This window comes from Saccostrea echinata, unplaced genomic scaffold (genome assembly GCF_033153115.1).
Source record: "Saccostrea echinata isolate AGI-Se365-2 ecotype Australia unplaced genomic scaffold, CSIRO_AGI_Sech_v1 ptg000009l, whole genome shotgun sequence".
NCBI classification, from domain to species: Eukaryota; Metazoa; Mollusca; class Bivalvia; order Ostreida; family Ostreidae; genus Saccostrea; species Saccostrea echinata.
In genome coordinates this window covers 28,321,247-28,344,790 of record NW_026889758.1, presented here as the reverse complement: position 1 = coordinate 28,344,790, position 23,544 = coordinate 28,321,247, and the positions used below count along the sequence as shown (strand labels likewise).

Sequence of the window (23,544 nt, the reverse complement as noted above, 5' to 3'; positions counted from 1 at the left end):
AAAATGGTTGATAAACAATTATAAATAATTATAATTTAGGAATGACTCTAATTCTTGGCCAAATTATTAGAGTATAACCTGGTTTGGGTCAGTTTATACTTTATACTTTATAATCCGCGAAGCGTAAACTGACCCAAACCAGGTTATACTCGAATAATTTGGCCAAGAATTAGAGTCATTCCTTATAATTTAATTTTAAAATCATTAAATAAATATGGGTGTAAAATTTCGTTACTTTTTATTAGTTCAAATTTGCCGCTCAATAATACAATCTTAGTAACGGAAGTAACGGAAGTTTTTGGAAGCGAGGGGAGGTAAAAACTTATACATAGGCCTAGCAGCTTGTTCACATGTGGTAAGATCGAATTATTGTTTGAAGTTAAAGGTACATTTATTAAATCTGGAATTTTCCATGAATCCCAAGGACTGGAATTGAGAGGATTGTATGCATACAGATGATTCAGCTGGTTGCCGGGGGGGGGGGGGGGGGTTGTCCCCATACCAAACCAGGTTATACAGAAATAATTTGTGTTCCTTTTTGGATATATACCAATCAGAGGCTAGAATACAAACAAAATTAAATTATTTATAAATACCAACAGTCTCCTTAAAAGTCAACATTTCGCAAATTCTATGGTTGATACAATGACATTGTCAACAAACACAATCTATCATCAAGTCGAATACTGACTTAAGTTTTTTTATACAAATTGTTAGACCATTATTTTTTTTTAAATTAATTTTTAATTTTAATTAATGATAAAAATAATACATAATAAAGTTGTTCACCCAATCAATTGATAGTGAAAAAGAAAATATACGAAGATCGTTTTTACAAAAAAAAATCACGTATTCATTAATACTCTGCATCATTTATCTTAAAACATAATGCTGTTATGTTTTGAAAATATTGAACAAATAGACTCATATGTGATCAGTAAGAAGCCAAAAATTGCAAGGGGGAGGGTGGGTACCCTGCTGGGTTGTGTTTGTTGCCCCAACTTTTTTCAAAACATAACTTTTTACTGTTGAAAATGTTCCTTAAAAAGCTCTCCCTCAACACACGCATGCACACACACGAAATAGGATTTTGGATTTTGGACAATTTACTTTTTTGGTCAAATTTTTCAGGTAAGTTGTAATTTTTTTTTTCTAGCTGCCCACTTTCAAAAACGATTTTTAACACGCGTACGAGTAAATATCTGAATGACAAATATGAAAGAGAATTAGATTTTACAGGTCAAATTGGATGGACAGACATCTGTTTCCCCTATTTTTTTGAAGTCTTATTACGATATAATCGTGTTTAACAAAGATGAATGTAATGGACAAATTATACACATTTTAATTTATTATATGTAACAAAAGTCTATTATTGGACTTTCTAATCTTAAGATGGCCCTTTACCTGGATTAAAGTTTAAACAATTTAATGAGAACTTCCCTGAGAATGCAGTAAAAGTTACATGACTGTGGTACTCATAAATTGAACACTGTACCTAATTTGACCAAAGGAGAATTAAGTTTATAACCTTTTTGACCTCGTTGAAGTTTTTGATGACATTTTTATATATTTTGGAGATTTTCCATTTTGCATATATTACATACATCATAAGGAAGTAGATTTGCAAACAATTATCTTATTGGTTCCCTTCTAAATGGCATCTCTATATAAAACATGCTTTCTGTTTGAAAAGAATGAAAATGAAGATGAAAATTGGAATCCAAATTCTCTTGTACTTTGTAATTGTATTAGTCTCAGAAGCAAGTCATTTTAGGGGAGGAACAATAAGTTGGCAACCCACTGGAATCGGTTATGGGGTAACTTTTTTGTTTCAATGATTTTTTTTTTTTGCCCTGAAATCTTCATAAATGCTCTCAGACATCGTCACAAGCCACGGGTTTTCGTGTCACTTCTGGGATGTACACAAAAAAAACCCGTGACTAGCGGTGAAGGATCTAAGAGCCATTCTCATTTTAATGGTCTTATTATATTTGTCTTTAAAATAAAACTAAATTTGCTGTCTTATTTTCAATTTTGAGTAATTTTAAATTTATGGCATTTATATTTCCATCACAAAATACGCTTGAGAAGAACATGACGTTGTAATGAATAGCTACAGAGTGCATGCCTTATATAAAAATGTTGACTGAAGCGTAATTTATAACATGCATTTGAGTACTATTTAAAGATCATAATAGTTAAGAAGACACTTCATTCTTGTGAATTAAAGATTTCCCCGAAAACTTTGCAGGTCCAGTTCTCATTTAAGCTGGGATGGCGATACGGCCAAGGACCTGGTTGCACTCCAGCGCTGATAGGTTCCCTGGTTACGGGGATGACTGGTATCTACTGGAGATGCACGTCTGGTTGTAATTCGACCTCGGAACCTCTGAGTTCAGTGAATTACATATGTACAGGAGCCAGTGTAGCTGAGGACTGGGAACAAGGGGAGAGAAGTTTTGAATATACATTTCCAGGAGAAGGCCCCTTCGTCGTTGAGTAAGATAATTGCAAACTACATGCACATATCATTAATTAAAAAACTCAAAATATTTTTTAAGTTACAATTTATATGTCAAGGTTGTAATTTTCCTATCATAATGTTAATATCTATTTCGATTTTGTTAGCTTGATTGATGCCTATTATTTGTTCTTTTAAGCTATCGTTCTGATAAATGACAAAAAATTCTATAAAAATTTTATATTCTTCTCCAGACCTAATAGGGTTTATGTATTATTTGACTTAACTTTTCCACTAAAATGTCCATGACCTACTTGGAATTCCGCTAAAATATCCTAAAAATCTTTCGCAATAATGTCTACAAAATTTCTTCTACAACGTTCATTTTTTTTTCCCACAAAGACCGTCAATACACTAAAATGTTCAGAGCTGTATTATACAAGTATATCTAGTTTAACTGGTTGTCGATCTTTCTTTTCAGAGTACAGTATGGTTGTCGACTAGCTTTACAAATTCCTGTCGCAGATGTTGATGGTGATATATTAAGATGCCGTTGGTCCACGGGGTCAGAGTGTGTCTCTGTCTGTTCTGCTCTCCCATATGCCAGCCTAGATAGTGTAAATCAATATTTTTTTTAGAAACAAAATCATTTAAAATTGACCTTAGATCATAACATTTTGTCATCGTATGTTAAAACTTTTATAAGGAAATAATTTAATTTTGTTTGTATACTAGCCTCTGATTGGTTAATATCCAAAAAGGAACACAAATTATTTCTGTATAACCTGGTTTGGTATGGGGACACACCCCCCTAACAACCAGCTGAATCATCTGTATCCATACAATCCTCTCATTTCCAGTCCTCGGGATTCATGGAAAATTCCAGATTTAATAAATGTACCTTTAATTTCAAACAATAATTCGATCTTACCACATGTAACCAAACAACATGGCTGCTATGCCTATGTATCAGTTTTTACCTCCCCTCGATTCCCATCACTTCCGTTACTTCCGTTACTATGGTTGTATTATTGAGCGGCAAATTTGAACTAATAAAAAGTAACGAAATTTTACACCCATAGTTATTTAATGATTTTAAAATTAAATTATAAGGAATGACTCTAATTCTTGGCCAAATTATTCGAGTATAACCTGGTTTGGGTCAGTTTACGCTGTTTTATAATCCGCTTCGCGGATTATAAAGCGTAAACTGACCCAAACCAGGTTATACTCGAATAATTTGGCCAAGAATTAGAGTCATTCCAAAAATAACCCCCCTAAAAAGTTACTTGACTTTGATGATTATGAATATAACTTTTGCATAGGAGACATGTACGATAACCTTTCCATCAAATCACACCATGAATGGCATATACGCTGTAGCTGTAACTGTAGAAGACTTTCCCCGCTCAAATATTCTTATTGGTGGAACGACATATACTCCTTCTGACCCAATGACATCAGTTCATCTCCAGGTAAATATACTCAAACGATAAACTAGCGCATATTTTTTATTTATCTAGTACAATTGCGTCTGTTTATGTGTAATATAGTTAAAAAACTTTTGAATTTATTTGGGCTTTAAATAATGTGTAGAATGGATATGCGATAGAAAACCTCTCAACCATGACACTGGCGTGCTCGATGTGAGCACAAGTAATTTACCAACGAGCTTGGGGTTGGAAACTATGTAGTAAGTTGTACTATTTTTTTTTCTTTTTTTTGCAGTCTCCAGTGATTATTTTGAAATTGTCCGGTAAGAATTTGACCAAATTTATTTTGACCCTACAAGATCTTACGCTTTTCTGAAATTCTAACAGATCTGGTTATTGACTAACTAATGCAAGGATGCCATCAGAATGAAATTGTAACATTATATCGCGTCTAGAACAAAGATTCATGTAAGCAGGAAGCGTTAAAGACCTCCAAGGAGCGGGCGTCTTCGGGAGGCAAAGGGACTTCCGGTCAAAGAAATCCGTTTAATCAGACAGAACAGGTTTCAATATGCAAATAAAACGGCCAGTAACATTCCTGGACGCCACGTGACAGAATAATAGAGAAAATAGTAAACAATAGTCTTGAAGATACGAGCCTCAAAGCACGGAGGCCATTCTTTCACAACCACGTTCCACATGAAAAGAACGCATATTGCTAGGTTATACCGATATCGAATGATTGTTCAAATGATAATGGTTTCCACCCTTCATATTGTGTTTTTTAACATGTGAGTTACTTGAAAACTATCATTTATAAAGGTTCCCCTGTAGTGTCGATATCGTCGATATGGGTGATATCGCTTAGATATCGAATCATGTTTGCTCAACCCTTGGTAAGTACCGTCCCTGTTACTGTGTATGTGCGTCTATGTTTAAATACTTTACCATTACGAAGATTGTGCTTACCATCGATATCGACGATATCGTATCGATATCGAGTCATGTTTGTTAAAAACATAATGCTTTACCAACTTTCACTCTAACACAAAACATTACTTTTAACTATCCCGACAATATCTTCTGTATTTCTTAATGCAATACTTCTGCATATGTACTTTCTGATTAATAAATTGATACTACCTATCGCAGATATCAACGATATCGTATCAATATCGAATCATGATTGTTAAAAAACATATTTACCAACTTTCACCCTAACCCTGCGCCTTACTCTTAACCTAACCCAAGACGATAACAAGGCCGACTTTTAATATTGTTTGCTTGCCCTCTCCCGACTCAAGATGAGAAAATTGAGTCGGTAGGTAGGTGAGTTTTTTTTTCAAAGACAATTTCAAAATCAATGCTGAATTTTCAAAATCTATTTTCCGGAATGCATTAAAAAATTTAATTGTTTCCTGGAGGTTAGAAAAGGTTTTGAGTCGGGCCACTTTTAGCCAGTCGGTCGGGAGAGGGCAACCAAACAATTTTTAAAGATTGCCCAACCCCTTACCCTTTGTTTGTCATCCTATTTATTTCCATATTCATGCCAATAATGAATCAATATCGACATTGCTTGTGGCCTAGTAAAATTATGTTATACCTCATTTTGAAAATGAATTGTACAAATAGGATCGATACGATATCGTCAAGGTATTGTCGATATTGACGACATCGACGTAGCATCAAGTCTCATATATAGTATCAAGTATTTCCAATTAATATAGTACTGATCAGGATCGATACGATATCGACATAATCTTGTCGATATCGACATCGAATTTGTTCTTCGTTCAGGTATGACTGCATTGTCTTTAGTTGGGCAATTATTAGACGAAATGGATTGATTGTTTGTATGTTTTACGTCCCGTTTTAGAATTTTTCACTCATATAGAGACGTCACCATATACCGATGAAGGGCTTCAAATTTAGACCTTTACTCGGCACTCAGGGTTGAGCAATGAGGGTTCTTTATCTTGCCAACGCCTACCGTGACATGGGGTCTCGGATTTTAAGGTCTCATCCGAAGGACCCGCAACTTTCACTTCAAAGTGCCGAGCGCTTGGCGAAGGAACAGTTGCTACCTATTTTTTTTATCGACTTAGGTCAGTGTTTCGAACACACGACCTTCCAATCAGGGAGCGAGCGCCTTACCGACTGAGCTACCGTGACGGTTAGACGTAATGGATCGATGAATTTGACTTCCATATCTTTCAATGCCACCAATGAGATGAGTCAAGTTCCTCTGGAGGAGTGAAATCTCATTCCTATTCGAAGAATCAACCATCGGATTAATTTTATGCTCAAAATGATACCAGTTGCTGTGAATGCAGGATGAGGACACATGTGATACTGATTTTGAAATTTTGAATTTTAAAATTCTGACCCCTACTCCCTAAAGTCAATAGTTGCGGTGCTTAGATATCGTTTGATTTAATAGTATGCCTTGATTAATGACAATTATGAAAGAAATATTACGTAAAATTGTATTTGGCTATCATTGTGTCGTATAGTATATAAATAGTGCATACTTTTAGGATAGATAAATAGGATAAATAAATAGTGCTTGTTTTTTAGGGTAACAGTTGAAATTGACACCCCAAGGAAAGCCATTGTCAACCGACGGTTTTCCGAGGATTGTCAATTTCAACAATTACCCTAAAAAACAAGCACTATTTATTTCATTATACTGAATGTCTTTTTGATTTAAGATTTCAACAAAAAATTCGGAGATCGTCGTTTAATTCACGTTTTAAAAAACTTTCAAACTCCCCACTTCTTTTTTTTCTAAATAAGAAAGCTTCGAAAAAGATTTACCGACCTCTTTGTATATGATACTCAGAGAGTCTTTATCATTTAAAAAGATTTACCGACCTCTTTGTATATGATACTCAGAGAGTCCATTATCATCTTAAGTTTCGCTATCTCTGCACTCGGAACAGGCACGGATCCAGGATTTTTTTCACGGAGTAGGGGGGTCCAACTCAGTAAAAAAGAATTTCAAACCCAAAATTTTTTGACAAGCAAAAAAAACCCTAAATTCCATTCCCTAACGTATTAAACCCACAAAATTTGTTGACAAGCAACAAAAAAAAAGGAAAAAAGAAAGAAATTCCATTTCCCAAACGTGAAAAGCACCTATTTTGTGGTGGCGATGGTGGGGTCCACGTTTTCGGGGGGGGGGGGGGGGTTCAAAGTCATTTTTTATTTGCTTCAGTATATACTTTTAATAACTCTGCAATTCCAGGGGGGTCCGTATTCTCCGACCCTCCCCCCCCAGATCCGCGCATGCGAAGCATTTTTCGCCTGTCGTTTGTTGTTTACAACCAAGCCCGCGTGGCGCAGTTGTGGAGCGTCTGCTCTAGAGTCACGGAGTAAGGAGTTAAGGAGCCGGTTCAAATCCCATTGTGGGACGTGGAGACCGGTCCTTCGGATGAGACCGTATTAGCCAAGGTCCCGTGTCGCAGTAGATGCTGGCACAAAAAGGATCCCTCACTGCTCAATGACCCTAAGTGCTGGGTATATGTCAAAATTTGCAGTTCTCCACCGGCAAGTGGTGGCGTCTCCATATGAGTGGAAAATTCTCGAGAGGGACGTTAAACAACATACAATCAATCAATCAATCTAACAACCCGTAGGGTTGCAGAAAAACTTGCTTGCCAAAAGTTATTCCTCTGAAAGTATTTTGATGCGGATTTATGATATTTAGGGGTATAGCCAAAATAAGTTTTTTTCAATTTTTAGCACCGTAAATTTATATCCCATTTGGGACATTATATCCCAGACGGGTTATTATAGTTTAATGAAAGTTTAATAATAGAAAATGCTAACATTGTATATTTATGTATGACTTTCTCTTTCTTTTCAGTATAAATACATGTAGGATAAGTACTAGCCCGTTAAATCGAATGATGTTCTTTTTTTTTCAAAGAAAAAGGCAAAGCAGTGGCTACTTAATGTGTATTTTTCAGTTTCTTGTCAGGACTCCCAGTCTGTCTGGTGGTTGCGATGAAAGACCCATTTTCGTCAATAACACTCCCCCAGAGGGCGCCATTTTCAGCATTATGGCGGATCAAACATTACACATCTCCTTTTACGTCGCTAGCAATCAAACGTACATTCTTTTTAACATCGTTCGATTCTTTTATGTTCAATATAACTTCGATTTTACATTAATATTTTGAACTGAACATCATTAAGAGTATTTTTTAGAATCATTTTTATGTTTCTATAGAATAACAAGAGTTGATGTTACGTCACCAGCTGGTATGACGTATACTTCTCCCTTGCCATACCCAGGACGACCTGGAGTTGTCTTTATCAACACAACATGGACACCAACAACACTACAGATCGGTTCACATATTCTATGTGCCCTGGCAGAAGATAATAATGGGTAAATTTACGAAACAGCTGATAAAAAAGACAGTCTCTTTCGTAACTGTTTCCCCATTGGTTTATTGCATTATAATTCACAGGTCTTCATTTTAAAAATATCCAAGTTTTTAAAATCTTTTTTTATATATAATTTTTATTTTTATTTTTATTATTTTTTTTTGTATATAGAAAAGCGAGCGATTCTCGGTGTGTTGAAATAAGAGTTTACGGTGGTAAGTGTTACCTTTTGGGAAAATGATTGTTTGAGTATAGAAATAAGTATGCCTTACCTTAAACTCATCCATATGTTATGTCTATATGATACAGATATAAGCCCCTGTGTATATGAACCCTGCCTGAATAATGGGACGTGTATCCGACAAGGAGTGACTCAAAACATCACGTGTAGCTGTATTCCTGGGTACACCGACAGGATATGTCAGACAGGTATCATAGATCGGCTACAACTGTTTAGTTTTTGGAATGTTTATCTCCGGACAATATTATTTTTTTTAATTTGGACTGCTTTTACTGAAAGAGATATTCAAACACGGAAATTCTTTCATTTTAATGTGATGTTACATGCTGTTAAGAAAACTTTAACAAGGTATTAAATATCTATGACAAATTATTTATGCATTTCGTATAAGAAAATGTATATCGTGAGTAAACACATATTTACTGAATCGAAATAGGTGAACACATTTTCATTGAATCGAAAGAGGTGTTACGATTCAGTTTCGACATGCGTTCCTTTCAAATTTGTTAAACACTACAAATTATTCATTTAATTTTATTAATGTGTGTAGCAACTGATGTATTATAGTACTGAGGAAACCTCTCTGGTCAAGGAGTTGATAATCCTTGGCTATTTATCCTCTATACACTCTGAAAAGACCTGAATAATACAAATGGATGCGGAGGATACTCGGTTTAGATTATACTACAGGCTTAAACGTACGAATAAGACAGCTTATTGATTTTTGAGAGAGGTGGTTTTCCACTTAGTCGGGAAATACCGGGAGATAATAAATGAATAAATTCAGTGGAAAGGCACTGCTTAAGAGATTGATTTACGGTAAAAAAAAATTTGAGAATTCTTGAGGACATGAACTATACGACGCTTCACGCAAGCAAATATGCAGGCGTAAAGCGTTGTAGTTTATGTATCTCATGAGTTCTCAAAAATTAAATTCATAATTTATATTTACAGTACATGTATTTTTATGATGGCTTGCCACATATTTTTGTCATTCAACGATCAATTTCGAAAAAAAAAGTTTGCACTATTTTTTGACTTCAGTCACATCACAAAGGAAATATTCTTACTCATCCCACGGTAGTTCATGAGAACATGAATCTTTTTCTAATTTGCAAAGAATCTTAAGGAAAAATATTTGAAAATGTAAATATATTTTAATTAATGGTCTTTAGAATAAATGAATATTCTGTTCATAAGCCCCGCCTCCTTATATGTGAGCAGCGTTATGAATATTGAAGATTTTATTTCGAACATATCGTAGCTTCTCTTATAATAAAAGCAAGATGTTTTGAATAGGGTTGTATCATTTTATCAAACATGACGCACCTTTTTGCAGGGAATCGATCTTTTTACAGCAATTTTCAGCGAATCAGCAAAATATATTGCAGTATCCTTATTTAGTGAAAAATCAGTAGAGGTATAATAATAGTACATGTTAGAGTGACAGGACCATAGAAATGTTTACATGAGATAACTGTTGACCACAGTATTATATTTGTATATATTTGAGTGGTCAACAAAAACTTGAGTTAATTGTATTTACTGCAGTGTACAATTTCTCTGACATTTGTTTCCTATGTCCAACATTATTTCCCAATCAGCTAATTCTTTTTCATGTATACTGAAGTGCAAAAATATATTAACATTTACTTTTACAGATATTGACGAGTGTGAAATAGATCCATGTACATTCCTCTTTGATTGCTTTGATGGGCTAAATAATCGGGTTTGTAAACTCAACGAATTCAAATTGGCCGCAATAGTAACAGCACTAGCACTTACTATCGGAATCACTGCATTCATTATCTACAAAAACAAGAAGAAATACAAGGAAGTAGACCATTCCTGGTAAATCTCTCTCTCTCTCTCTCTCTCTCTCTCTCTCTCTCTCTAGTACTATATTTGCCCTTTTGCTTACCAAAAGTGCACTTTGAGTGCTGTAGGTTAAGATTAGTTTATTTGTTTTTATTTCAGGCTATCCAACTACTTAGATGTTCGAAAACCTGACTCTCACCCAAAACTTGTGTAAGTATTTCTTTTCAAATATTCAAGAGTTAGGAACATTCTTCAAAGTTTTTGACATTTTAAAAGTTTTATTTATTATGTCGTTTCCTGCAGGTACCAGCCACAGTCATTCCAAAATTTGAAACAACCTAATCCAGTTTGGAACCTGTTTAGTTTTAGATCGAAAAACTCTAAATGAGACGTAAGAATAGAACGGCAGTATTTGACATCATAGGATAAGATTGTTTTGTTATTGTTTTGTTGTTGCATTAAAAAACTCTGAGTACTTTTATTTGTAGAAATGCTCATTACTATCATTGATACTAGTAAATGGGCATAAATGTATCAGATATTGAAAATAAAACTTGATTTTTGTTTGTTCTTTTTTTCTTTTTTTTGGGGGGGGGGGGATAAACTTGTTAATTACGAAGATTAATCTTTGTTGCATCTTTCTGATGAGTTAATATTGATGCGCATGAATTTAATTTTTTTAACTTTTAATGAAAAATGAAGTTATATTTTTTTCCCCGGGGGGGGGGGGGTATTTAAGGAAAAATGGAGAAGACCGCAAAAATCCTAATTATTAAACGTATATTCTAAAACAACTCGATGGCGAAAAAAATAATAACTTTACAACACCAATAATTTTTAAAACATATAAAGATTATGAATGCTTTAATACACGTACTACTGTAATTTATGGAATTTTAAAAATCCTAAATAAAGATTTTGAATTCTAAATTATTAAAAGAATAGTATGGAACATCATTTCACTATGCTAATTAGAACGACTTTTTAATTTATCTGTCATGCAAAGTGGATACTACTAATAATAGGCCACTTCGTATACAAAATGTTACATATTATGTGAACATTGTATCTTGCAGGAAATCATAATAACTTTGAAAACTATAGAATTTTTGCTAAAGATAAAAATACAAAAGAAAAATGGACGCTTTGTCGTTAATTAATAAATTGAAAAAGAGGTGTTTTTTTTTCATGTACATGCATAATACATTACCGGGTTTATTAAACAACCCTTAGAGGGGCTCGAGTTACCTATGACAATGCTATGCCATCAATTTACTCAGTTTAAAAACACGAAAATACTTATTTTATTTGTGTAAATAAAAACATTTTTAGAAACAAAAATGAAGTTTATCTTGAAAATGTCTGTATATTCAAGGATATTAAGTTTATAATTGCCGGATTATATTGTAATTTCTATGACTAAGGAATAATAAGAAATTCTCGGCAGTCGCAACAGTTCCTATACAGAGATTTCGAGCTTTCGTTTGCGTAGGAACCTCAGGTAAGTTTTCCAACGAATGCACCGTCACGGTAGCTCAGTCGGTAGCGCGAATCACGGCGGCGACTGACCTAAGTCGATAAAAAAAAAATAGGTAGCAACCTGCTCGGCACTTTGAAGTGAAAGTTGCGGGTCTTTCTGATGAGATCTTAAACACCTAGGTCACGGTAGGTTGGCACGATAAAGAACCCTCACTGCTCAATGACCCTGAGTGCCGAGTAAAGGTCTAAATTTGAAGCCCTTCACCGGTATATGGTGACGTCTCTATATGAGTGAAAAATTCTCGAACGGGACTTAAAACAAAATACAATCAATGAAACAATCAATCTCAAAGAAAAATATTTTTAAAAGAAAAAAAAATTCAAAGTGCTTTCAAACTGGAACAAAATCAACAAAATCAACGCACTTTGAAAAAAAATCAAAGTGCGTTAAATTTGGGACAAAATCAAAGCACTTTGAAAAAAATTTCAAGGTACGTTAAGAATGTACATCAACATTTTTACCGTATGCTGGTAAAGAGCTATAAAAGATCTACACACGGCACTTACGGTTATTTAGCAGTGAGGGTTCTTCATCGACACGAGACCTTATACGAAAGCCGTGACTTTCTCTTCTAGTGTCAGTCGCTTGGCGAAGGAACAGTCACATGTTTACGTCTTAGGTTTGACGCGACGCGGCGAACGAGAATCTTATGCGGGCCTCCCGATCACGGATCGAGCGCCCTACCACTAGGCTTCCGTGACCAGTAGCAACCGCTTGATGTTAATATTGCTTACTGTGACCGTTTAAAAATCTCGGAAAGGAGGTATAAAAAAAAATTAGATCAAAGGAGATTAAACTATTTGTTATTTTTTTCACACAAGTGCAACTTCATGAAAAAGCCAGGCCCGTAGTAACGATTTCAAAGGAGGGGGCTCAAAAAAAATTTAACAAGCATAAAAGAACGTCTCAAACTTGAAAATCCTATTTCGGGGGGGAGGGGGGGGGGGTTAGACCTTTCTCTAACCTTTCGGTACATTTTTTCAAATGCTGTAATTTGCAGTGTTTAACCTTACAGCAACAAAATGTGCGGAGGCCTACCAGCATCTAAATGAAAATTTTCATATTAAAACTACAGCAAAACATAAAATAATTGTGTGTAACACCACTAAAAATGGTCCATGTTTTTAAATTGCTAATGATATTTGCCAAATTGACTTGACTTGTTTGATACTATAAAGTGTAAACAGAAGTAATATAATTTGAACAATGGCGATTCAATTTATTTTTAAATCTATTTCACACTCGCGCTTGAGGCTCCACAATTTTAACAAAAAATTGAATTTTTTCTTTATCATTTTTTCAATATGTATAAATGCTGTGCATCATCTACTCAAAGAGTTTATAAGGATGTATTTTTGTGAACTGGATATAGGACTATAATAAAAAATATTGCTTGTTTTCATTTTTTATATTTCTTTAACTACAATTACCTTTTCAGAAGTCATTAATCTAAATCTGTGGATAGTGATGACTGAAAATGAGGCAGATAGTTTCAATCAGGTTACAGAACGTTTATTTCATTCGATGACTTATTTAGAAACTTACTCACGACTTTAATGCATTCAGGAAGCAAAGAATTTTTTAACACGTTGAAATACAAAAAGGTGTTGATCTGTAAAAAACTGCCTTATAAAATCAAAAGTATGACAACTTATCGTGACATCAAGTGCAATCTTAAAATTTATTTTATTAAACACTCAAGCAAATGATTATTTTTGTGAAGTACCACAGTTGTCGAGGATAATAAAAAGGAACTCCATTAAGTAAGGTCTTTAGATATACTAGAATTTAAAATGCATAGTTTATTTTCCTCATCCAACGTTAAACAGGTAAAACAAATTAAGAATTTGAGCAAGTAGAAAAAAATATCTGTATCTTTACACGACAATTTGAGTATAAAGGTACATGTATTACATAATGAAATATAATAATAAAGACTGAGTACATAGACTAAAAGAAGTTTACTTTGTATGAGGAATAGATACTGAGTTGAGTATGCTACTTAAATTCTGAAATCATCATTTCAAAATTTTATTTCAGATGACATTAAGGACATATGCAACGTACCTTACCTACTGATAATTTTTCAAAATATTCTTAATTTAAGATTATAGAGCCATCAGATATTCGTCAACAAAAAATCAGCATGCATTACCAGAGGTTTTGGAAAGATATCAATTGATGAAAATTCTTGTATAAAAATACACAAAAATTACTAAGCACATATTCTAGATGTTTTGTTTATCCAAACTTGTTTTAGAAGAAGTGTACAACGGCATATATAGACATACAAATGTAGCACACAATTCCTTTAAGTATTGGAACTCTTTAACTCAAGGGAAAAAGACAATAAAGTTCAAACTACGTTGCGTATGTCCTTAAGATGATATAACGATAAAAGGCTACAAAACAAGAACAAAAACAAGACTGAATAAACATCACTGACATTGACACTGAAATTTGCAAGTTTAAAGTTAAATTTATACAAAGAAATATTTCATAACTGAATTTATATAAATAAAATTTACATTAAATTGATTTAGCATTATTAACCCACTCTATTGTGGCTCTAAAGTCTGAAAACATGTAGGATAACCTTTTCATCGAACCACACAGTAAATGGCATTTACGCTGTAGCTGTAACCGTAGAAGACTTCCCTCGCTCAAATATTCTTATTGGTAGGACGACATATACTCCTTCTGACCCAATGACATCAGTTCATCTCCAGGTAATTTTATTTAATATAGAGTGGGATATGTATGTATGCAAAATCAAATTGAATACAATTTATTTGTTTTTAAATCAAACTTATAGGATTCTTCTTGAATTTGACGTGTATTTTACCTATCAGGACTGCTAGCTTGTCAGGTGTTTGTGATTAACGACCCATTTTTGTCAATATCACTCCTCCAGAGGATATACATCATTTTACATCGCCAGCAATCATGTACAACCACGTGGGTGGTCCAATGAACCGTGCTGGTCAATTGCAGTCCTCTGGGGAGCAGAGTCATATGACAACGAAATGCAGTCCCTGTTTTGGTTTAGGTATCATTGGATCATAATGATAATGATTTACAGATATCCAAATTTTGAAATATTCAAGTGTCGTTTATTTTCTGGAAAAGCAAGTCATTTTCGACGAGTTGAAACAAGAGTCACTGGTATGTTTAACCTTTTAAAAAATAGCTGTTTTGAAATTAAAAATAAATATGTCTTATCACAAATTCATTCATAAATTTGTATGACAGATATAAGCCCCTGTGTATAAGAACCTTGTGTGAATAATTGTACATGCATTCGCCTAGGAATGAGTCAAAACTTTACGTGTAGCTCATTAACATACAATATCTGCGGAAAAACTTCTGCAGTAGCTCGGCATATGCTTCACCTGGGGTGCCAGGAGCTTTCAGAATCGGTACATTATTTCATTTTCTTTTTTTAATTTACAAGTTTCTATAAATTATCAAAATAATATACAATATGTATACATTTATGTATCAAAAAACATACACTATACAGTTTTTATGACAAAAATCGCATGAAAAATGAAAAAAAAAAATAACCACAATGAATCCTACAAATAAAATGACATAACAAAAAAATATGCCGTGTCGGCAAACTCATTTAAAAGTTCTTCTTCAATATTAACTGCAAATTAAGATTTAAGACTTTGTACCCGATCCTAACTATTTTATGTATTTATTACAAAACTATAATTTTAAATCTTTACCTTTGCTCCATTTGATACATGTATATTTATGTAAATTATTGAATATGCTCCTTCACTACTTACTCAGATATAAAGGATACATTTAGAGGTACTTATATATATAATATATATATATATGGTATCACTGCCTTATGACTAGCTGCAATAATGTAGCCCTCTCCGATTTTTTTTTTTTTTTGGGGAGAGGGCTACAACTCCTTAGGATCTCCGTAATGGTGCAAGTGCGGGAGTGATTCACTACCGCACAGATTTCGGCTCAAATTATCAGTAAGTGGGTATTTTATTGACATATCTTACCTGAACTCATAACATGTAGTTATGCAAGACATGAATAGATCCAAAAATATACAGAACAATCCGTATATCGGTTATTTTTCGTGTATGTCAACATTCCAACTTAAATTTATCCGCCATGTTTACTGACCTTGATCGATTTTATTTTGGGACAACCAATGAGAATTCGGCATCTAGGGGAGCGGATCGTTTAGGATTTCCCTTATTTTAAGCACAAGTATCACTGTTTATGAAAAAATATCCCATGGAATGCTTTTATTTATCGATGTTTAGTGATATTACACAACACAAACATTTATCAACACCAGCATTTACTTTCTCAAGTGATTCCAAATTTCAAGCGTAAGTCTAAGTACATCACGCGAGAACTGTCATGGCTGCTGAAGAAAACGACTGGTAAAGACGCAGATTCATTTTACTTGATATTCGCGTGTGAAGGGCTATGATGTTGATAGTGAATAAAAATTCCGTCTTATTGGAAGTAAGTTGAATGCAAAAACAATTGATTTTGCATGCAGTCGCCCGTATCAAAAAAATAAATTTGCACCATTACGGAGATGCAGTGGAATTGTAGCCCTCTCCTGAAAATATCAGATTAAAAAAAATCGGAGAGGGCTACATTATTGCAGCTACCCTATGACAGCATCTTATTTTAATTGCAAATAAGTTTCTTGTAGTAAAACGCTTTATCAATGGGTGCATCAGAATCAGAAAATTTTATTCAAAGTCGGATTTTCAACAACAACAAAAATAACATAAGCTCTGTAGAGCTTTTGACCGACAAGATTAGTAAGACATATACATAAAATACATAAATGACAGTATACACATTTATATCCATAGTTAAGATTTCAATGGCATGCAGCACAACAGACATAATTACACACACAATAACACACACAAATACAAAACAACTTGTAAACAACACATATATCATGTATTTACATATAGGACAATACAAAGAAAGATACATGAAATAAATATGAATGAACGGTCAAAATAGCACTTATACTCTAAAAAGGATAGTCTATGATTTATTATTATTGTGTAAAATACGAGATAGAACTTTCGCTTAATTAAAAAAAGTTAAACTTTATAATATCATGATTTTATTGTAAATTCCACCGGCATCGAAAGCAAGTTTTTTGACTTCCCTAGATGGCCGAGCTGTCTAGCGCGCTGTTCCTGTACTGCTAGGAGACAGATACCGTAGGTCGAGAGTTCAACCCCGGTTTGGGGCGGAAGTGGGTATCCTAATAAAAAAAGTGAATTTCTTTGTGCTTTCTATATATATATATATATATATATATATATATATATATATATATATATATATATGATCAGTCGAAGATATAAATTTATGATGGTATTGTTTACTTCAAAGATGGTTAATCTATAACTTTGTTTCTTCTTACAGAAAGCTTTAAACGTCAAGAATGAATTGTGATCGGCTTCGGAAGATTAAAGTTGATTCCATTTGAGGTATCCTGCAAATATAGCTGTTTCCGCTCACATTACGCGACGGACAACTATAACTTTATTTGCCCCGAAAAATTAACAAACTAGGTGCCTCAGTGACAATTTATTATTCCTAGAGGCAGCGCTTTGATCAAGTGCAGAGAAACATTGCTACGACATTTGTAAAAACAAGTATACACTGACAAAACGTCAGAAAAACCCAAGCTGTAGAAATTCAACCAAGAAATGTCATCGATCTCTTAAAAAAACACACTGAAAGATGTAGGCTATTGAGATTCAACAACTTCTGTTGAATAAAATACATATACTACAAAACAAATAAAAAATGTAATTATGCATATACATGTATAGTGGTTTTATCACGAAGTTGCGCTTGCGCGAGAAAATAACAAACAATTTTTATTATTTTACCTATAATTCATATAGAACTTAGAAAAAATATAATTAATCGTACAACTTTGAAAGGTGAATTGTATTCAATATGTCACCCATTTTCAGGTATATTTTATCAAGCATAGTGTCGGTACTTCCTATTTGATTGAACTATTTGTCCATATCAACGTACATGTATTTAATACTAAATGGATTCATTTTTATTACTTTTTCCCAAACGACATCGCAAAAATTGATATACAGCAATCCTAATAGCTTTTACAGGCCCGTTTTTTTTTTCAAAGTGGTAGAGGGAACCTCCAAAAATTCAGTGGGCTGTGCTACATGTGTACCATCTATCAATGATAGAGTGTTCCGTACAAATCCAAAAACAGATTATCAGATATGTCAAGCCCCAGTCCGTACTATTTATCAAGATTAGCTCGAATGTTTTTAAATTAACAAAACTTGTGCCTATTAAAGTACGATCACTTATAGCAGTCAGATGTTAACGATGAGTTAACCCGAGTCACCTTTCAGAGTAACGAATGAACTCGTCCATGCATTGACGTTCTTTTACCTGAGATATATACGCAAAAAAGCGCGAAATCTATGTGTAGAATCTATGGCGGCTGCGGAACATCACTCGTTATTCCTTTCCTTCGTCATAAAATATAATTTGATATTCAAGACTTAATATCTTTGAATATGCATAAATTTTCAAGATAAACTTTATTTATGTTTCTAGAAATGCTTTTATTTACACAAATAATATATTTTCGTGTTTTTTTTTTTCAGACTGAATAAATTGATGACCTAGCTAGTATCGTTTTAGATAACTCAAGCCCCCCCCCCCCCTCCCCCGCTAGGGCTTGAAGAATAAGAAATTGAGAACATTTATTCCAGAAAAAAATTGAATTCAGACATGACTGTTAGATACACAAATAATATTATTTATGCCCCTAAATACATAAATTATAATTCGGTCATGCCGTTGCAAACTTTTGTTTAATTTAATTATTCTGAAATCTTACAGTACGCATTAAAAAGAAGTGAGAGGTTCACACTTTCTACCAGATTGTCATGGGGTTTTTTTTATCCATTTTCCCTTTCCCGTCGACTGTCTTACATTGCGTTACAGTGTCAATAACGTAAACATAAGAACTATTATTTCAGTGTTTTTGTTAAGTAATATATTTTGGAATTCAAAATTTTGAATTTTCAATTTTGATCTTCCATTTTAACAATATAATAACACCAGCTGTTAAAATATAAATTTAGCTTGAAATATGGGGAAAAATCTGTGATATCACTTGGATAAAGAGGTAACATAAATAAATTCTCGTTTTCGTGGATCCTATAAATATTTAGTGATTAAAAGCATGAAAGTGAACATGACGGTTTTGGCGTGACTCATATGTGTGGCACTGGGTCCTGAACTGAGGCATCTGGTACCGACGAAGTTGACAGCATTGATATCTGCTAAGGTGGACAACACAGTTTTCAATACTGCGTTATCAGCAGGAATGTTGTTATGTGGGACACATGAGTCGGGAACTCTTGGGTCCATCAGCACACAGTCACGGTACACTATATCAGCATCCACACTTACTGTAACAGAAACATATACAGGTCATATTAAACTATTCAGCTTATGAGCTTTAACATTTACTGTTTCAAAGCAATAATGTGAAAGCAATTCTAAATTCAACTGGCCAAAATGATGTTGGAGGAGATAATGCTAAATTTTATTTCAATGTGAATTTTTCAAAATCTTCATATTTTCAAAAATCTTTTGGTTTTTTTAAAATAAGGCTTTCCAAATTTTCAAAGTCATATTTGGTACAGAGTAATGTACAATAAATGGAAACTCTGTCTTACGCTTGTAGATTAGAAATTGAATAATTTTAACGGTGATATATATATATATATATATATATATATATATATATATATATATATATATATATATATATATATATATATATATATATATATATATATATATATATATATATATATAAACAATTAAAAAGTTAAGGAACTTGAGTTGGAGAATAAATGCTAATCAACCTATATTGAAAAATACATTTGTCAGATTACTCATATATGTATTTAAATAATTTCTCTCTTACTTTGTATTATGATTTTTAATGTAGAAAATTTACGACATAGATTACAACAATTTGAAAATCATAGTTCCTTCATTGTATTCACATATCTTAGAAGCACTCAAACAATCACTTACGTTTGAAGATTGTTAGGCCAAGTTGAACGGTGACGGTGCCAGTGTAGGTCCCACACTTGTACACTTGTCCAGATGTAGGATTACTGGGACACTTTACCAAACTGACGCCATTGGCTGTTTGTCCTGGAGGGGTGCTAGCACATTGAGGACTTTTGGGTATTACAATATTTTGGAGAAATGAAGGGACGTCTTTGATGACCACATGAATACATTTAGAGCATTCCAGTCCTGATTGTAATAAAAAACAGAAAGATTTTCAAATCAAACATATACTTTATAATCTATTACAACGATTCTTCGTCTAAATCTCATTTCCGTATAATTAAACAGTAAATGACAGCATCATAACCATTACTTCTTTCCATTCATTGCCTAAACACAATTCATATATACAAATGTACCAGTAAATTATTTATTTCTAATGAAATAGGTACTTGTGAGCCATATAGATCTTAACAGGTAATAAATTTTGGAGAACAGTTGAATTATAGCTGTTTTAATTTCTAGTATGATATTAGCTAAATATTATCATTATTCAGCTTAATTTCTTTAATTTGACTTATAAACGTATGAATTAATCCGTGAAACGCTTTTCCCTCTGAAACGCAACAAAGCTAAGTAGGCAAACCTTTTCCATTTGTTCGCAAAAATATGACTTTGACAGACTAAACTGCAAAGGCCTTTTGGAAGTAAGTAAAGGACATGATAGGCTAGGACCTCTTTTTGGCCCCTGGTTTGGGTTGTCTTTTAGAATGATTCAACAGTTTAGCAATGAAAAATTGTTGTCACCCCTACCACAAAATGAGTATTGGTTCTAATTAAGCTATGGGATACACAGAGGTCACAAGAAGGTCAGAAAATATGTCAATTTCCGAATTTTCTCATTTTTATGCAAATTTTCATCGATTTTACGGCACATTTTGTTTAAGAAAACATAGAGCACAAGCTTGCCTATCTACCAAATTTATATATTTCATACACTAGTATCAGATGCATCTTGTGTATAAAAATCTCAGATAGGCAAGATTGTGCTCTATGTTTCCCGAAGTGAAAAGTATCTTAAATTTGACGAAATTCCACCAGAATTGAGAAAATTCGGGAAAATGTCTTACTTCTGTACCCTCTTGTGGCCTCCGTGTAAGCTTTGAATCAAAATTAGTACTGGTTTTAAAACAAGCATCATTTTAAGCTCTTAACAACAAACTATCACAGTTTTAACTGTGTTCCGATCTTTACATCAAATAAGGGGCCAGATTCGGCCGTTAAAATACCTTGTCCTTTAAGATGGGGGTGTGTGAAATAAATACAAATCCTTTAATCCTTTGTGTCAATGTTCAAATTACCGTCTAAAGTGCTTTTTAAAAAATATATTTTACTTGAAAAGTCCAAATCATGGATTGAAATGAGCTCTTTAATCGGTAGAAAATTACCAGAAAACAAACATTCAAAATAAATATATGTGCAATGGTTTGAAGTTTCATGTATAAAATCTGGACAGATTATTGTAGGAACAATCTTCAAACATTTCTATCTTTGAAGGATGAATAAGTGCCTATTTTATGAAATAAAATTATTTATATATAAGAATTCTTATTTAATGTTTTTCATGGATAGAAGTAAATTAATATTCTAATTATTATTAATATTTTCATCTTTAATTTAGTTTGAACCCTTTTCCTTCCGCCATCTTTCCTCTCTCTTGGTTTTCTTCCACAATCGAACGGAAGAAAGAAAAAAAAAAGATATCATGCAATATTTCTATTTTTTAATATATTTTTTTCGTTTTAAACTTCATCGTAATATTTTCTTGTATCATTCTTCCTTTATCACGGTTTTCGGACGCCACAGACATTGGGGATATTTTTTTTTAAAACTATTTATGCACTTTATGTTGTTGTTTTTTTCGTTCGAAAATGTTTCCCTTTTCTAAATATCACACATATATCTTTTAGTTTAATACCGAAATTCTGTCATTCCTCATATTTGAAACTTAATTCAGTATTTTAAAAAATCCTGTTACATCCCCACCAACGTGATAATTGTATACCTTTCAAGAACTGCACCAGTAAATGAAGTCATGATTGCAATGCAGTGTTTGATATTCATATGCATAGAAGAAAACGTACAAGTGGGCATACAACGATGCTTGGTACTTATATTTGTATTTAAGGTCGTACATATAACTGCATATCAAGACGAAAAGCACGTTTACAAATTGTTCGTTTTGATGAGTTAAACTTAAGGTCACAGTATACCCAAAATCCGGAGAAAGTGGGGATTTAATAATACTTTCTTCTTTTCTGCGTTTTTAGGTTCAAATTAGTTTGGAACATGGTAAAATAAGAGTAAATCTATATGTTTTTATATGTTTTGCATTGAATTTTAACATAGATATAAAAGAAAATATTTTGAGAGGACGAAAAAATAGGATGGGTTTTATATGGAAATTTCTTGATAAGTATGTGATTTGGCAACCATTAAGCCTGCACCAACTGTTTTACAGATTTCAATAACATATTTTTTGAGTATTCAATGCCATTAATACGTGGTGTTCAACCATAAAATGAATTAACTATGTTGGGTAAGCACAGAAAACACTGAACTTGATTTACATAAAATTCTTGTATGCCTAAAACTGCCTTTAAAGAGTGAATTTGTTTAAGTTCTCGCTACATTCCGCTAAAAAAGCAACAGTACAAATAAGGAAACCAATCAATAGACATAAGTCATTATTAAACACGGAACGTTTCATTAGTATATTTGAAACTTTAAAGAGATTTATGAACCGATGCGATGGTCCATAAGGAAAACGAATTCACGGTTTGTGCGTATTTCAAACATTTCATATTGTTGATGAACTTCTCAGAAGTCCCTGCAGTTCTTGGGACTAAATCATACGTCACTTACTTTCTCTCGATTTATATCTTCACCACAGTCCTGCATTTTAAGGAAAGATTTGGGTTTTTTTTTTAAGTTTACTTGACAAAATAAAGCTTAGAGAATCCCTGCCCTCAAACAGCAAAAACCCATAACCTTAGTAACATTTCCCCTTACATTGTATGAGCTCTGAGCAGTTGATAGGAAAAGCATTCTTAAATGTTCAATCAACAATTGATATTTAAAGCGAGAGAGGATTAAAACATATATCTCTTTATATAGCTGCCACTAAAAAATGCATGCTGTGCAAAAACTGTTTACTTTGTCTGTCAAGGTAGAGTTGTAAGACAATTATTGCAAGGTCTACATTTAAAACTGTAGGGATCGAAAGGGGATGCAAAGTTGTCTACTCGTAGAATCTATCAGTAAAATTCTAAGGTCATAGGTTCAAATTAAAAGGGTTTTTATCACGTATCTAAATTTCTTTAAAATGAAACACTATTATATTCTTGAAACACATAATTATCGTTTAATTATGAAATAATTTTGATAAGGGTCGTACTTAGACTATAAAGCGCCCGTAATATAAGGTCCTCGAAGTAAAAATCTCCACTAATTAGATAGGGGTCACGTGGTACTGAAACGTCAT

At 33.3% G+C, this 23,544-nt stretch overlaps 1 protein-coding gene and 1 long non-coding RNA gene across 4 annotated transcripts in view; both read left to right on the top strand.

Moving 5' to 3' along the window:
* The first annotated feature begins 2,277 nt into the window (after positions 1–2,277).
* The window catches only part of LOC133182619 (sushi, nidogen and EGF-like domain-containing protein 1), a 47,639-nt gene continuing 26,372 nt past the window's right edge, over positions 2,278–23,544 (top strand). Inside the window, exons 1-5 of the mRNA XM_061317466.1 lie at positions 2,278–2,372; positions 2,946–3,081; positions 3,790–3,939; positions 7,869–8,011; positions 8,132–8,293. Coding sequence (XP_061173450.1) covers positions 2,278–2,372; positions 2,946–3,081; positions 3,790–3,939; positions 7,869–8,011; positions 8,132–8,293 — 686 coding nt within the window. The remainder of the gene's footprint in view (positions 2,373–2,945; positions 3,082–3,789; positions 3,940–7,868; positions 8,012–8,131; positions 8,294–23,544) is intronic.
* Positions 10,185–23,544, top strand: part of LOC133182156 (uncharacterized) — a 34,772-nt gene continuing 21,412 nt past the window's right edge. For 2 of the 3 annotated variants that reach the window (XR_009720518.1, XR_009720519.1), the window contains exons 1-2: positions 10,185–10,384; positions 10,511–10,561. This is a non-coding gene — a long non-coding RNA (uncharacterized LOC133182156). Of the gene's footprint in view, positions 10,385–10,510; positions 10,562–10,654; positions 10,732–23,544 lie in introns of those variants that run through there. The other variant, XR_009720517.1, reaches the window with a different exon arrangement.